The following is a 15,587-nucleotide window of genomic DNA, read 5'->3' as shown; positions in this document are numbered from 1 at the left end:
GGACATTGGGACATTGGGACATTGGGACATTGGGACAGTGGGACACTGGGACATTGGGACAGTGGGACATTGGGACATTGGGACATTGGGACAGTGGGACACTGGGACATTGGGACATCGGGACATTGGGACATTGGGACATTGGGACATTGGGACAGTGGGACATTGGGACAGTGGGACATTGGGACATCGGGACAGTGGGACAGTGGGACATTGGGACATGGGGACACTGAGGGACATCAGGACATTGGGACACTGGGACACTGAGGGACATCGGGACATTGGGACACTGGGACACTGGGACAGTGGGACATCGGGACAGTGGGACATTGGGACACTGGGACACTGGGACATTGGGACAGTGGGACAGTGGGACAGTGGGACACTGGGACATCGGGACAGTGGTGCCATCCCCGACCTGGCCCCGGGGTGTCCCCAAGTCCCACAAGGGACACCTGGGGACGTTTGGGGACATTTTGGGCTTGTCCCGGCCGCAAACTCCTCCCAGAATTCCCGGCGTGGGGATGGGGACAGTCCCACCCATGGTGACACTCTGGGGACAATCCCATCCTGGTGTCACTCTGGGGACAATCCCATGGTGACACTTTGGGGACAATCCCACCCATGGTGTCACTCTGGGGACAATCCCTGGTGTCACTGTGGGGACAATCCCATCCCTGGTGTCACTGTGGGGACAATCCCTGGTGGCACTCTGGGGACAATCCCACCCTGGTGTCACTTTGGGGACAGTCCCATGGTGACACTCTGGGGACAATCCCATCCCATGGTGACACTTTGGGGACAGCTCCGCCCCCCGCCCCCCGCAGCCGCGACCTTCGCTCCTCTCTCCCAGCGCGGACAATTCCCAGGAAAACCCAAACAGCGCCGGGATCCGCCCGGGATCGCCCCTCCCCCTGCCGGGAGTGCGGGAATCCCGCCGGGAATTCGGGAATTCGGGAAAAGCCCGCGGGCACCGCGCCTGCACCCGCTCCTCCCGCCCTTCATTCCCGATTTTCCCGGCCTTTATTCCTGATTTTCCAGCCCCATCCTGCTTTTCCCGGCGTTTTCCTCACTTTTCCTGGTGTTTTCCCCGCTTTTCCAGCCCCCATCCCTCTTCTCCCCGTCCACTTCTAGCTTTTCCCAGCCTTTATTCCCGATTTTCCAACCCCCATCTTGCTTCTCCCGGTGTCTATTCCCACTTTTTCAGCCCCCATCCGGCTTTTCCCGGGATTTTTCCAACTTTTCCCAGCCTTTTCCCCACGTTTCCAGCCTCTATTCCACTTTTCCCAGCCCCCATCCCACTTTTCCCAGCCTCTTTCCCACTTTTCTCTGCATTTTTCCCACTTTTCTCTGCATTTTTCCCACTTTTCTCTGCATTTTTCCCACTTTTCCAGCCCTCATCCCGTCTTTCCAGCCCCCATCCTGCTTTTCCTGGCCTTTATTTTACATTTTTCAGCCTCCATCTCATTTTCCCAGTGTTTTTCCCACTTTTCCCGGTGTTTTTTCCACTTTTCCAGCCCCCATCTTGGCTTTTCCCAGCCCCCATCCCACTTTTCCCGGTGTTTTCCCCACTTTCCCTGGTGGTTTTTCCCACTTTTCCCAGCTTCTTTCCCACTTTTCCAGCCTCCATCCCCCTTTTCCCAGTACTTTCCCCACTTTTCCCAGTGTTTTTCCCAGTTTTCCTGGCATTTTTCCCGCTTTTCCCAGTATTTTCCCCATTTTCCTGGTATTTTCCCCTCTTTTCCCAGGGTTTTCCCCACTTTTCCCAGGGTTTTCCCCACTTTTCCCTGTGTTTTTCCCACTTTTCCCGGTGTTTTTCCCACTTTTCCCTGTGTTTTTCCCACTTTTCCCAGGGTTTTCCCCACTTTTCCCAGTGTTTTTCCCACTTTTCCCAGGGTTTTCCCCACTTTTCCCTGTGTTTTTCCCACTTTTCCCGGTGTTTTTCCCACTTTTCCAGCCGGCTCCGGGCTCCCGGAGGGGGCGGGGTTGGCCATGGCCTCCAACGGCTCCGCTGGAATTCGGGAATCTCCCCTGGATCCGGGAATTTTCCTGGATGAGGAGCTGGGATCCGACTGGTACATCTACGAATCCACGGAATCCGCGGTCCGGGATGAGTGAGTGCCCCCAAAATGTCCCAAAATATCCCAAAATGTCCCCAAAAATGTTCCCTTCCCACGGAGCAAATCCCGCATTTTTGGCCCCTCGAAAAATCCTGGAATTTTTTTGGTCATTCCTTGATTTATTCCCGCATTTTTTGGCCCTGGAACTTTTGGGGCTGGCCCCATCATTCCCTGAATTATTCCCGGATTTTTCCCCTCTAAAAAATTCCCAGATTTTGGGGGACTGGCCCCATCATTCCCAGATTTATCCCCGGATTTTTTGGCCCTGGAATTTTTGGGGCCTGATTTATTCCTGGATTTCTGGCCCCTCTAAAAAATCCCGGGATTTTGTCTCCCGGTTAAATTCCCTTCCCAAAGGACGAGCGAATTCCCGTCGGGGAAAATCCCGACCCTGTAAAGGTTTGGCCGCAGCGGGGGTTTTTTTGGGACGCCTGGAAAATCCCAGTTTCCCTCTGGGAGCCTTCCTTGTTCCCATTGGGATTGTGGGGTTTGGGAAGGGCTTGGATGGGGTTTTCCCTTATAAATTACGGGATTCAGGGATTCCCACAGCTGATTTATGGGATTCCCACGGGGGATTTATGGGATTCAGGGCTTTTCCTCATTTTTTCCCGTTGTTTTTTTCCTGGACCTTTTAGGGTCAAACCCAAAATCTGGGGTTTATTCCCATTTTCCTGGAATTTTCCCAACCCTTTTAGACTCAAACCCACCCAAATTTGGGATTTTTTTTTTTTTTTTTGCATTTTCCCATTGTTTTTCCCAGAATTTTCCCAACCTTTTTACGGTTAACCCGAAATCTGGGATTTTTTTTCCCATTTTCCATCGTTTTCCCCACCCCTTTAAGGGTTAAACTCAAAGATGGGATTTTCCCGTTTTCCTGGGATTTTCCCAACTCTTTAAAGGTTAAACCCATCCAAATCTGGGAATTTTTCCCCATCTTCCATCATTTTTCCCATTCCTTTACGGATTAAACCCAAACCTGGGATTTTTTTTCCCATTTTCCCGGAATGTTCCCAACTCTTTTAGGCCCAAACCCATCCAAATCTGGGAATTTTTCCCCATCTTCCATCATTTTTCCCATTCCTTTAAGGATTAAACCCAAATCTGGGATTTCTTTCCTCATTTTCCATCATTTTCCCCATCCCTTTGAGTGAACTCCAAATCTGGGAATTTTTTTTCCCCATTTTCCCATTGTTTTTCCCCCAGAATTTTCCCGTCCCTTTTAGGGTCAACCCCAAATCCGGGATTTTTCCCCATTTCCCACCATTTTCCCCCGGCCCTTTTGGGCTCAAACCCTCTCCAGATCCGGGATTTTTCCCGTTGTTTTTCCAGCCTTTTTCCCGAGGCCACCCCGGAATGCCATCCCACCATTTCCCCCCGGCTCTACCACACCGTCATGGCTCCCATCTCCGTGAGTATCCGCCCCAAAATCCCAAAATTCCCAAAATTTTGGGGAAAAAAATTTCCCCAAATTTGGGGAAAAAAAACAAACCCCAAAACTCCCCCATTCCCACATCCCACATTCCGGAATCCGTGGGTTGGATTTAGGGCCAGGCTCCGTCTTGGAGGGATTTTCCCCCCAAAAACGATCCCGGAATTCCCGGATTTCTGGGATTTTTAGTTCCCTGTGGGACAAGAACTCCAAAATTCCTCCCAAATCCTTCCGGGGACCCTTTTCCATGGATTTATGGGATCTCTGTGGGGTTCGCACAATTCCTGGACCCTTTTCCATGGATTTATGGGATCTCCATGGGGTTCCCATCATTCCCAAACCCCTTTTCCATGGATTTATGGGATCTCCATGGGGTTCCCATCATTCCCAAACCCCTTTTCCATGGATTTATGGGATCTCCATGGGGTTCCTACAATTCCTGGACCCTTTTCCATGGATTTATGGGATCTCCATGGTGTTCCCATCATTCCCAAACTCCTTTTCCATGGATTTATGGGATCTCCACGGGGTTCCCACCATTCCAGGACCCTTTTCCATGGATTTATGGGATCTCTATGGGGTTCCCATCATTCCCAAACTCCTTTTCCGTGGATTTATGGGATCTCCATGGGGTTCCCACCATTCCCGGACCCTTTTCCATGGATTTCCCATCCCATTCCCAGCTGGCCGTGATCCTGGCCTTGTTCTTCCTGGTCAAGCGTCGCCGACTCCGTCGGAGCTGCTGGAACGGGGTCCCGGGATTGCTCAGGTATGGGAATTCCCAAAATCCCACTGATCCCTGCAAAGGGCTCGGAATCCCCAAAACCCCACTCATCCTTGGAAGGGGCTCAGAATTCCCAAAATCCCACTGATACCTGGAGAAGGCTCGGAATTCCCAAAAATCTCACTGACCCCCTTCAAAGTGCTCAGAATTCCCAAACCCCTCTGCCCCCTGGAAAAAGGCTCAGAATTCCCAAAATCCCACTGATCCCTGCAAAGGGCTCAGAACTCCCAAATCCCTCTGACCCCTGGATAGAGTTCAGAATTCCCAAACCTGCTCTGACCCTTGGAAAAGGCTCAGAATTCCAAACCCTCTGACCCCTAGAACAAGCTTACAATTCCCAAAACTCTGCTCATCCCTCCCTGAGAAAGGCTGGGAATTCCCCAAACCCCCTGACCCCTGGAAAAGACTGGGAATTCCCAAAATCCCACTGATCCCTGCAAAGGGCTCAGAATTCCAAACCCTCTGACCCTTAGAAAGAGCTCAGAATTCCCAAACCCCCTGACCCCTGGGAAAGACTGGGAATTCCACAAATCCCTCTGATCCCTGGAAAAGACTCTGAATTCCCAAAACCCCTCTGACCCCTGGGAAAGGCTCAGAATTCCCAAAACCCCCCTGACCCCTGGCATAGGCTTGGAATTCCCAGCCCCTCTGACCCCTGGAAAAAAGCTCAAAATTCCCAAACCCCTCTGATCCCTGGAAAAGACTCAGAACTCCCAAACCCCCCAACCTCCGTGAAAGTCTCCCAGTTCCCAATTCCCAGTTCCCAGTTCCCAATTCCCAGTTCCCAGTTCCCAATTCCCAGTTCCCAATTCCCGATTCCCAGTTCCCAGTTCCCAATTCCCAATTCCCAGTTCCCAGTTCCCAATTCCCAATTCCCAATTCCCAATTCCCAGTTCCCAGTTCCCAGTTCCCAATTCCCAGTTCCCAATTCCCAATTCCCAATTCCCAGTTCCCAATTCCCAGTTCCCAATTCCCAGTTATTCCCAGTTATTCCCAGTTATTCCCAGCTATTCCCAGTTATTCCCAGTTCCCAATTCCCAATTCCCAGTTCCCAGTTCCCAATTTCCAGTTCCCAGTTCCCAATCCCCAGTTCCCAATTCCCAATTCCCAATTCCCAGTTCCCAATTCCTGATTCCCAATTCCCAGTTCCCATTTCCCAGTTCCCAGTTCCCAGTTCCCAGTTCCCAGTTCCCAATTCCCAGTTCCCAGTTCCCAATTCCCAATTCCCAATTCCCAGTTCCCAATTCCCAGTTCCCAGTTCCCAATTCCCAGTTCCCAATTCCCAGTTCCCAGTTCCCAATTCCCAATTCCCAGTTCCCAATCCCCGATTCCCAATTCCCAGTTCCCAATTCCGAATTCCCAGTTCCCAATCCCCAGTTCCCAGTTCCCAATTCCCAGTTCCCAATTTCCAGTTCCCAGTTCCCAATTCCCAGTTCTCAGTTCCCAATTCCCAATTCCCAGTTACCAGTTCCCAATTCCCAATTCCCAGTTATTCCCAGTTCCTGATTCCCAGTTATTCCCAGTTCCCAGTTCCCAGTTCCCAATTCCCAATTCCCAGTTGTTCCCAGTTATTCCCAGTTATTCCCAGCTATTCCCAGTTATTCCCAGTTCCCAATTCCCAATTCCCAATTCCCAGTTCCCAATTCCCAGTTATTCCCAATTCCCATTTCCCAGTTATTCCCAGCTATTCCCAGCTATTCCCAGTTATTCCCAGCTATTCCCAGCTATTCCCAGCTATTCCCAGTTGTTCCCAGCTATTCCCAGCTATTCCCAGTTATTCCCAGCTATTCCCAGTTATTCCCAGCTATTCCCGGCTATTCCCAGCTATTCCCAGTTATTCCCAGTTCCCAGCTTTTCCCAGCTATTCCCAGCTATTCCCAGCTATTCCCAGCTATTCCCAGCCATTCCCAGCCGTTCCCGGCTATTCCCAGCCATTCCCAGCCATTCCCAGCCGTTCCCGGCTATTCCCGGCTGTTCCCGGCTGTTCCCATCCATTCCCGTTCCAGCCCCGGGAATTCCCTGGATGAGGACGTTCCCCGGCCCGTGGCCGCCGCCGCCTTCGCGCTGCTCTTCTCCTCGCTCTGCCAGCTGCTGCTGGACCCCGACCCGCTGCCGCTGGCCGCGCCCGCCGCCCCCAGCGCCCGCGGTGAGGCCACCACCACTGCCACCACTGCCACTGCCACCACCACCGGTGCCACCCCGGGGACCGCCCCGCGCTCACCCCCGGGCCTCTCCCGGCTTTTCCAGAGTTCTGGAAGGTGCTGGCGCTGCTGTACTACCCGCTGCTCTACCTGCCGCTGCTGGGCTGCGCCGCGCCGCGCCGCGCCCTGGCGCACGCCGCCGGAGCGCTGCTGGCCTGGGGACACTGCGGGACACAGCTGGCGCAGCGCCTCCAGTGTCCCCTGGCGCACAAGGTGGGTGGCACCCGGGCGGCACGGAGCCCCTGTCACCTCCCGGGGTGGCACCGAGGTGGCACGGCGCCCCTGTCACCTCCCGGCATGGCACTGAGGTGGCACGGCGCCCCTGTCACCTCCCGGGGTGGCACCGAGGTGGCACGGCGCCCTTGTCACCTCCCGGCGTGGCACCAAGGTGGTACGGCTCCCTTGTCACCTTCCGGGGTGGCATTGAGGGGTCACAATTCCCTTGTCACCTCCCGGGTTGGCATAGAGGTGGCACGGCGCCCTTGTCACTTCCCAGGGTGGCCTTGAGGTGTCACAGGGTGGTGGCAGTGTCCCCATGTCTCCATGCAGTGTCCCCAATGTCCCTGGTCCAGGTGCACCCGCTGTACCCAGCACTGTCCCATGTCCCTGGGTGGTGGCAGTGTCCCCGGGTGGTGGCAGTGTCCCCATGTCCCCGTGTCCCCGTGTCCCAGGTGCACCCGCTGTACCCGGCGCGGTCCCATGTCCCTGGGTGGTGGCAGTGTCCCCGGGTGGTGGCAGTGTCCCCAAGCAGTGACAGTGTCCCCGTGTCCCAGGTGCACCCGCTGTACCCGGCGCTGTCCCATGTCCCCATCCTGCTGTCCCTGGCCCTGCTCAGCCTCTGGTACCCGGCGCTGCTCATCCGCAGCCTGGGCCGCGGGAACGCCTCGGAGCCGCAGGTACGGACACGGGAACGGGAACGGGAACGGGAATGGGAACGGGAACGGGAACGGGAATGGACACGGGAACGGGAATGGGAATGGGAACGGGAACGGGAACGGGAATGGGAATGGGAACGGGAATGGGAATGGGAATGGGAACGGGAACGGGAATGGGAACGGGAATGGGGATGGGAATGGGAACGGGAACGGGAACGGGAACGGGAACGGGAACGGGAACGGGAACAGGAATGGGAATGGGAATGGGAACGGGAACGGGAACGGGAATGGGAATGGGAACGGGAACGGGAACGGGAACGGGAATGGGAACAGGAGAGGAAACAGGTACGGACACGGGAACGGGAACGGGAACGGGAACGGGAACGGGAATGGGAACGGGAGAGGAAACAGGTACGGACACGGGAACGGGAACGGGAACAGGAGAGGGAACGGGAACGGGAACGGGAACGGGAATGGGAGAGGGAACAGGTACGGACAAGGGAGCAGGAATGGGAGAGGGAACAGGAATGGGAACGGACACAGGAACGGGAACAGGAGCGGGAGCGGGAACGGGAACGGGAATGGGAACAGGAATGGAAAGGGGAATGGAAGAGGGAACGGGAACGGGAATGGACACGGGAACAGGAACAGGAACCGGAGCGGGAGCGGGAATGGGAACAGGAATAGGAACGGGAATGGGAGCAGGAATGGGAACAGGAATGGGAATGGAAATGGGATTGAGAATGGGAATGGACACGGGAATGGGAATGGGAATGAGAACGGACATGGGAACGGGAACGGGAATGGACACAGGAATGGGATTGGGATTGGGATTGGGATTGGGATTGGGATCAGGACCTGGATTGGGATCAGGATCCAGATCTCCGTGCATTCCCCTCCTGGCCCTGGCACTGGAAGTTCTCCTTCGATATCCCAAGACTGGCACCAGGACTTCAGGGACAATCCCTGTGGGATTGGGATCAGGACTGGGATTGGGATTGGGATCTCTGCGCATTCCCCTCCTGGTCTGCTGCTGGGGGTTCTCCATTGTTATCCCAGGACGGGGATGGGGATGGGGATCGGGATCAGGGTCAGGGTCAGGGTCAGGGTCAGGGTTGGGATGGGGACCAGGATGGGAATCAGGATTGAGATCAGGATTGTGATCAGGACCAAGCCTGGGATTGGGTTTGGGATCAGGGTTGGGATCGGGATCAAGTTCTCTGTGCATTCCCCTCCCAGCCCTGCTCCAGGAGATTCTCTGCTGCTGTCCCAGGATTGGGTTTGGGACCGGAATTGGGATTGGGATCGGAATTGGGATCGGAATTGGGGTTTTTGCGCATTCCCCTCCTGCTGGGGGTTCTCTGTTGCTGTCCCAGGACTGGGACCGGGATTGGGATCAGAAACTGGGATCGGGATCTCTGTGGGTTCCCCTGCGGCTGGGGGTTCTCGGCCGTGTCCCGGCCTGGCCGCGGGAGCGGGATCCCCTCTGGAATGAATTCCTTCCACGAGAGGCTCCCGGCATCAACGGCTCCCTTCAGGCCGGCTCCGGGCTCTCCTCGTTTTCCCGGATAATCCCCGGCGAATCCCCGGGGCTTTGTTGGGAAGGGAGGAGGGAAACCCGGGAGAGGCCTGAGGTGACCCCGGCAGGCGGGAACGGGGGATTCCAGAGGGATTTGGGAACGAGGATTGTTCCCACTTTTCCGTACCGGCACGGCGCATTCCGTATCCCAACCGCGCCGGGAAATTCCTGGGGGAAGCTCCGCCCTGCCCAGATCCGTCCCTTTTTCCATTTCCCTCCAGATTCCCGGGAAAAGCTATTACGGGAAGTACCTCAAGGCCCTGCTGTCCAAGCGGGGCCGGAAGGGGAGGTGAGGACGGCGATTCCCATTCCCAACAAATCCCATTCCCAAAGGTCGGGAATGTCACCCTGTCCCGCCTCCCGCAGCTCGGCCAAGATCGAGGAGAGCCTCCGGTCCCGGATCCGCTCCTACCTGCTCTCCTACGTCTACATTCCCGAGGAAGGTGGGCACCGGGAAAATCCCGCGGGATCGGGGAGTGCTCGGGGTTGGGATTCTGGGATCAGCCAGGCCGTTCCCGATATCCCGGGTTGCTCCAAGCCCCGTCCAACCAGACCCTGGTTGGAGCCCAAATCCAGCTGTGCTTGGGGCAGGGATCCACAAATCCATGGAAAAGGGATCCTGGGAATGATGGAATCCCCATGGACACCCCATAAATCCATGGAAGAGGGTTCTGGAAATGGTGGGAACCCCACGGAGGTACAACTTCCATGGAAGAGTGTCCTGGGAATGGTGGGAACCCCACGGAGGCCCTGTAAATCCATGGAAAAGGGGTCCTGGGATTAGTGGGAACCCCATGGAAACCCCATAAATCCATGAAAAAGGGGTCTGGGAATGGTGGGATCGCCATGGAGGTCCCATAAATCCATGGAAAAGGAGTTCTGGGACAATTCCAGGGAGTTTGGTTTTCCTGGGAAATCTTGTCCAGGAAAGGGTGGGAGAAGCCGGGGGCTGGAGGAGGGAATTGTCCTGCACTGATGGGAGGAAATCCCGGGAATGCCGAGCTGCTCCCGGCTCCTCCCATCCATGGAGAGGGCAGGGAACCTCCCAGAGGTGGCAGCTGAGGTTCCATGGAAAAGCAAGATGGAGCCATCCCGGAATTCCAAGCTCTCCATCCTGGAATTCTCCATGGAAATTCTCCGTGTTCCAGCCACCATCCCAAATCCCGGCTCCTCTCCCACTTTTCCCCGGCAGGATTCCAGATCCCGCTGAAGCTGGTGGTGTCCGTCATCATGGCCGTCATCGCCGTCTACCAGGTGACACCGTAAATCCATGGAAAAGGGGTCTGGGAATGATGGGAACCCCGTGGAAGCCCCATAAATCCATGGAAGAGGGGTCTGGGAATGATGGGAACCCCGTGGAAGCCCAGCTTCCATTGAAAAGGGGTCCAGGAATGATGGGAAGCCCTTGGAGGCCCCATAAATCCATGGAAAAGGGTCCTGGGATTGGTGGGAACCCCATGGAGGTGCCATAAATTCATGGAAAAGGATCCTGGGAATGATGGGAACCCCATGGAGGTTCCTGGGGCTCACCAGAATGGCATTAAAATTCCTCCCAGAATTCCCAGGCTCTGCCAAGCCCTAAATCCCCAAATCCTGTGGGATCCCAGCCCTAAATCCCCCATCCCTTGGGATCCCAGCTGTACATCCCCAATCCCATGGGATCCCAATTCTAAATCCCCCAATCCCATGGTATCCCATACCTAAATCCCCGATCCCATGATATCCCAACCCTAATTCCCCGATCCCACCTGATCCCAGCTGTAAATACCCCAATCCCTTGGTATCCCAACCCTAAATCCCGAATCCCATGGTATCCCATCCCTGAATCCCCCAATCCCATGGTATCCTATCCCTAAATCCCCAGTCCCATGGCATCCCATCCCCAAATCCCCTATCCCTTGGTGTCCTATCCCTAAATCCCCCAATCCTGTGGTATCCCATCCCTAAATCCCCATTCCCATGGGATCCCACTTCTAAATCCCCTGTGCCTTGGTATCCCATCCCTGACCCCCTGATCCTGCGGTATCCCATCCCTAAATCCCCTATCCCACGTGATCCCATCCTTGACGCCCCCAATCCCACGGTATCCCATCCCTAAATCCCCGATCCCATGGGATCCCATCCCTGACCCCCTGATCCTGCGGTATCCCATCCCTAAATCCCCATTCCCATGGGATCCCATCCCTGAACCCCCGATCCCACTGTATCCCATTCCTAAATCCCCATTCCCATGTGATCCCATCCCTAAATCCCCGATCCCATGTGATCCCATCCCTAAATCCCCTGATCCCTTGGTATCCCATCCCTAAATCCCCTATCCCACGTGATCCCATCCCTGAACCCCTGATCCTGCGGTATCCCATCCCTGACCCCCAATCCCTTGGTATCCCATCCCTGACCCCCTGATCCTGTGGTATCCCATCCCTAAATCCCCTATCCCACGTGATCCCATCCCTGAACCCCCTATCCCATGGTATTCCATCCCTGACCCCCTGATCCCACGGTATCCCATCCGTAAATCCCCCGAATCCCGTGGTATCCCATCCAAGAATCCCCGATCCCTTGGTATCCCATCCCTAAATCCCTGATCCCGCGGTATCCCATCCCTAAATCCCCCCAATCCCGTGGTATCCCATCCCTGACACCCGATCCCTTGGTATCCCATCCCTAAATCCCCGATCCCGTGGTATCCCACCCCTGATCCCCCCAATCCCGCGGTATCCCACCCCTGAATCCCGGATCCCTTGTGATCCCTGATCCCAGGTGTCGGTGCTGCTGCTGCTGGCGGTGGTGCCGGCGCTGCGGATCATCCGTGCGGGAATGACGGTGGATGTGGTGGTGCTGCTGGTGCAGTTCGGGCTGGTGCCCTCGGACCCCGCCGCCGCGCCCGGGCGCATGGAGCGGGAGCTGCGCACCGCCCGGCACTACCTCTGGGCGCTGGAGGGTGGGAACCACTGACGGGATCACCGGGAATGACGGGAATGACGGGAACGACGGGAATACACGCAGGGTTCATGGAGGATGGGATGGGATGGGATCCATGGGATGGGATGGGATGGGATGGGATCCATGGGATGGGATGGGAGCTGCGCACCGCCCGGCACTACCTCTGGGCGCTGGAGGGTGGGAACCACTGACGGGATCACCGGGAATGACGGGAATGACGGGAATGACGGGAATGACGGGAATACACGGCGGGTTCACGGAGGATGGGATGGGATGGGATCCATGGGATGGGATGGGATGGGATGGGATGGGATGGGATGGGATGGGATGGGATGGGATGGGATCCATGGGATGGGATGGGATCCATGGGATGGGATGGGATGGGAGCTGCGCACCGCCCGGCACTACCTCTGGGCGCTGGAGGGTGGGAACCACGGGATCACCGGGAACGACGGGAATGACGGGAATGACGGGAATACACGGCGGGTTCACGGAGGATGGGATGGGATGGGATCCATGGGATGGGATGGGATGGGAGCTGCGCACCGCCCGGCACTACCTCTGGGCGCTGGAGGGTGGGAGCGACGGGATCACCGGGAACGACGGGAATGACGGGAATGACGGGAATGACGGGAATACACGGCGGGTTCACGGAGGATGGGATGGGATCCATGGGATGGGATGGGATGGGATGGGGTGGGATGGGATGGGATGGGATGGGGATGGGATGGGATGGGATGGGATGGGATGGGATCCATGGGATGGGATGGGATGGGATGGGGATGGGAGCTGCGCACCGCCCGGCACTACCTCTGGGCGCTGGAGGGTAGGAACCACGGGATCACCGGGAATGACGGGAATGACGGGAACGACGGGAATGATGGGATCAGCAAGGATGATGGGATCACCGGGAATACATGGAGGGTTCATGGAGGATGGGATGGGATGGGATCCATGGGATGGGATGGGATGGGATCCATGGGATGGGATGGGATGGGATGGGGTGGGATGGGATGGGATGGGATGGGAGCTGCGCACCGCCCGGCACTACCTCTGGGCGCTGGAGGGTGGGAACCACGGCACGGGATCACCGGGAATGACGGGAATACATGGCGGGTTCACAGAGGATGGGATGGGATGGGATCCATGGGATGGGATGTGATGGGATGGGATGGGATGGGATGGGATCAATGGGATGGGATCCATGGGATGGGTTGGGATGGGATGGGATGGGATGGGGACGATTTCAGGGGTATTTCAGGAGGATTCCTCACCTGGAGAATGGGACTGGGAGGATTCCAGAGGGATTTCTGGAGGATTTTTCCCCCGGAGGATGGGATGGGGAGGATTCCAAGGGGATTTCAGGAGGATTCCTCTCTTGGAGAATGGGATGAGGCAGATTCCAGGGGGAATTCTGGAGGATTCCTGGCCTGGGGGGATGGGACGGGAAAGATTCCAGGAGGTTTCCAGCAGATTTCCAGCCCAGAAAATGGGATGGGGAGGATCCGGGAGGATTTTGGGAGGACTCCTCACCTGGAGGATGGGATGGGGCAGATTCCAGGGGGATTTTGGGAAGATTTCCTCACCCGGAAAATGGGATTGGGAGGATTCCAGGGGGATTTCAGTAAGGTTTCTCACCTGGAAAATGGGACTGAGAGGATTCCTGAGGGGTTTTTGGAGGATTCCTCACCCGGATAATGGGATTGGGAGCATTCCAGAGGGATTTCGGGAGCGGCTGGCGGGGCTGGGGCTGTGCCAGGCTGGCACGTGCCAAGGCGGGAAGAGGCTCCGGGAAAAGCCGTTGGGAAGAGCGGCAGGGAAGAGGCGGCAGATGCTGCAGGCTTGGAAACCTGCTGGAAGAGAACAGATGGAGCCCGGATCCCTGGAGAGTGGAAATCCTTGGATGGGGGATGAGGGGAGAGCCGGGGAGAAGGAAGAGCAGGGATGGAGGGAGAGCAGGGAGAGGGGAATAGGGATGGAGGGACAGCTGGGATCAGGGAATTTTAGGGATGAAGGGATAGCTGGGACCAGAGAACTTCAGGGATCAGGGAAGAGCAGGGATGAAGGGATAGCTGGGATAAGGGAATAGCAGGGATGAGCGAATTTCAGGGATGAAAGAATAGGTGGGATGAGAGAATTTCAAGGATGAAGGAACAGCAGGATATCAGGGAACTCCAGGGGTGAAGGGATAGCAGGGATGAGGGAATTTTAGGAATAAGGGAATAACGAGGATGAGGGATAGCAGGAATGAGGGAATTCCAGGGATAAATGGATAGCAGGGATCAGGGAATTCCAGGGACGAAGGAACAGCAGGAATGTCCTCTCCTTCCCTGGGATCCCACCAACTCCAGGGAGGAATTCTGTGCCTTTTCCTGGATCCCCAAACCTCTCTCATCCCATTTTTCCCCTCCCATCCCTCCTCCCCCTTTCCCGCGGATCCCCTTTTCTCAAGAATCCCATTCCATTATCCCATCCCATCAATCCCATCCCAGCTCGCTCCAGGGATTTTCCCAGATTTCCTTTCCCGCTGTCCCACCCATCCCCCCTTGGGAGCGACAAAAGAGGGGAAACTGAGGCAGGGGCCGATCCCTCACCCCCGGGGCCCCGTTCCCGGTGTTATTCCCGAGGCCCAGCCCAGGAATTCTCTCCCGTTTTTCCGCAGTCTGCTACATCTGCGCGCTGGTGCTGTGCTGCCTGCTCACCTGCGCCATGCTGCTCCGGACGCTCGGCACGCACCGGTGCGGACAGCGGCCCCAGTCCCGACATTCCCGGCCACATTCCCGACCCCATTTCCAATATTCCTGACCCCATTCCCCATGTCACCAGTCCCATTTCCAATGTCCCTGTCCCCATTCCTGAATTCCCTGTCCCTATTCCCGATGTCACCAGTCCTATTCCCAATGTCACCAGTCCCATTCCCAATGTCTCCTGTCCCCATTCCTGAATTCCCTGTCCCAATTCCCAGTATTCCCAGCTCCATTCCTGATGTCCCTGGCCCCGTTCCTGACATTCCCAGCTCCATTCCCGATTTCCCAGTCGCCATTCCCAAAGCCCTTAACCTCATTCCCTATTTCGCTGGCGCTATTCCCAATGTTCCCGACCCCATTCCTGAATTCCCTGTCCCCATTCCTCATATTCACAGCCCCATTCCCGATGTTCCCAGCCCCATTCCTGATATTCGTGGCTGCATTCCCAATGTCCCTCTGCCTGTTCCTGATGTCCTTGTTCCCCCTGCTCCATTCCCAATGTCTTCGGCCCCATTCCCAAATTCCCTGGCCCCATTCCTGATGTCCCCAGCTGCATTCCCAGTTTCCCAGTCCCTATTCCTGATGATCCCACCCCCATTCCTGATGTCTCTGTCCCCATTCCCAACATTCCAGACTCCATTCCCAATGTTCCCATCCCCAATGTCCCTGTCCCCATTCCCAATGTCCCCATCCCCATTCCTGATATTCCCAGCCCCATTCCCAATGTCTGTGTCCCCATTCCCAATATTCTTGACCCCATTCCCGACGTCTCCAACCCAATTCCCAATATTCCCATCCCCATTCCTGATCTCCCTGACCCCATTCCCAACATTCCCCATCCCCATTCCCGGTTTCCCAGTCCCCATTCCCAACATTCCCAACCCATTCCCAATGTCCCCAGGCCCC

At 56.3% G+C, this 15,587-nt stretch overlaps 1 protein-coding gene across 1 annotated transcript in view; it reads left to right on the top strand.

The window, feature by feature from the left end:
* Positions 1-1,992: 1,992 nt before the first annotated feature.
* Positions 1,993-15,587, top strand: part of STRA6 (signaling receptor and transporter of retinol STRA6) — a 15,890-nt gene continuing 2,295 nt past the window's right edge. The window contains exons 1-11 of the mRNA XM_040053956.1: positions 1,993-2,114; positions 3,450-3,528; positions 4,233-4,318; positions 6,340-6,479; positions 6,581-6,747; positions 7,308-7,430; positions 9,210-9,277; positions 9,355-9,431; positions 10,181-10,242; positions 11,752-11,932; positions 14,597-14,662. Of these exons, the coding sequence (XP_039909890.1) occupies positions 1,993-2,114; positions 3,450-3,528; positions 4,233-4,318; positions 6,340-6,479; positions 6,581-6,747; positions 7,308-7,430; positions 9,210-9,277; positions 9,355-9,431; positions 10,181-10,242; positions 11,752-11,932; positions 14,597-14,662 (1,171 nt within the window). The remainder of the gene's footprint in view (positions 2,115-3,449; positions 3,529-4,232; positions 4,319-6,339; positions 6,480-6,580; positions 6,748-7,307; positions 7,431-9,209; positions 9,278-9,354; positions 9,432-10,180; positions 10,243-11,751; positions 11,933-14,596; positions 14,663-15,587) is intronic.

Source organism: Hirundo rustica, unplaced genomic scaffold, assembly GCF_015227805.2.
Source record: "Hirundo rustica isolate bHirRus1 unplaced genomic scaffold, bHirRus1.pri.v3 scaffold_287_arrow_ctg1, whole genome shotgun sequence".
NCBI classification, from domain to species: domain Eukaryota; kingdom Metazoa; phylum Chordata; class Aves; order Passeriformes; family Hirundinidae; genus Hirundo; species Hirundo rustica.
This window is presented reverse-complemented; position numbering and strand designations above follow the sequence as displayed.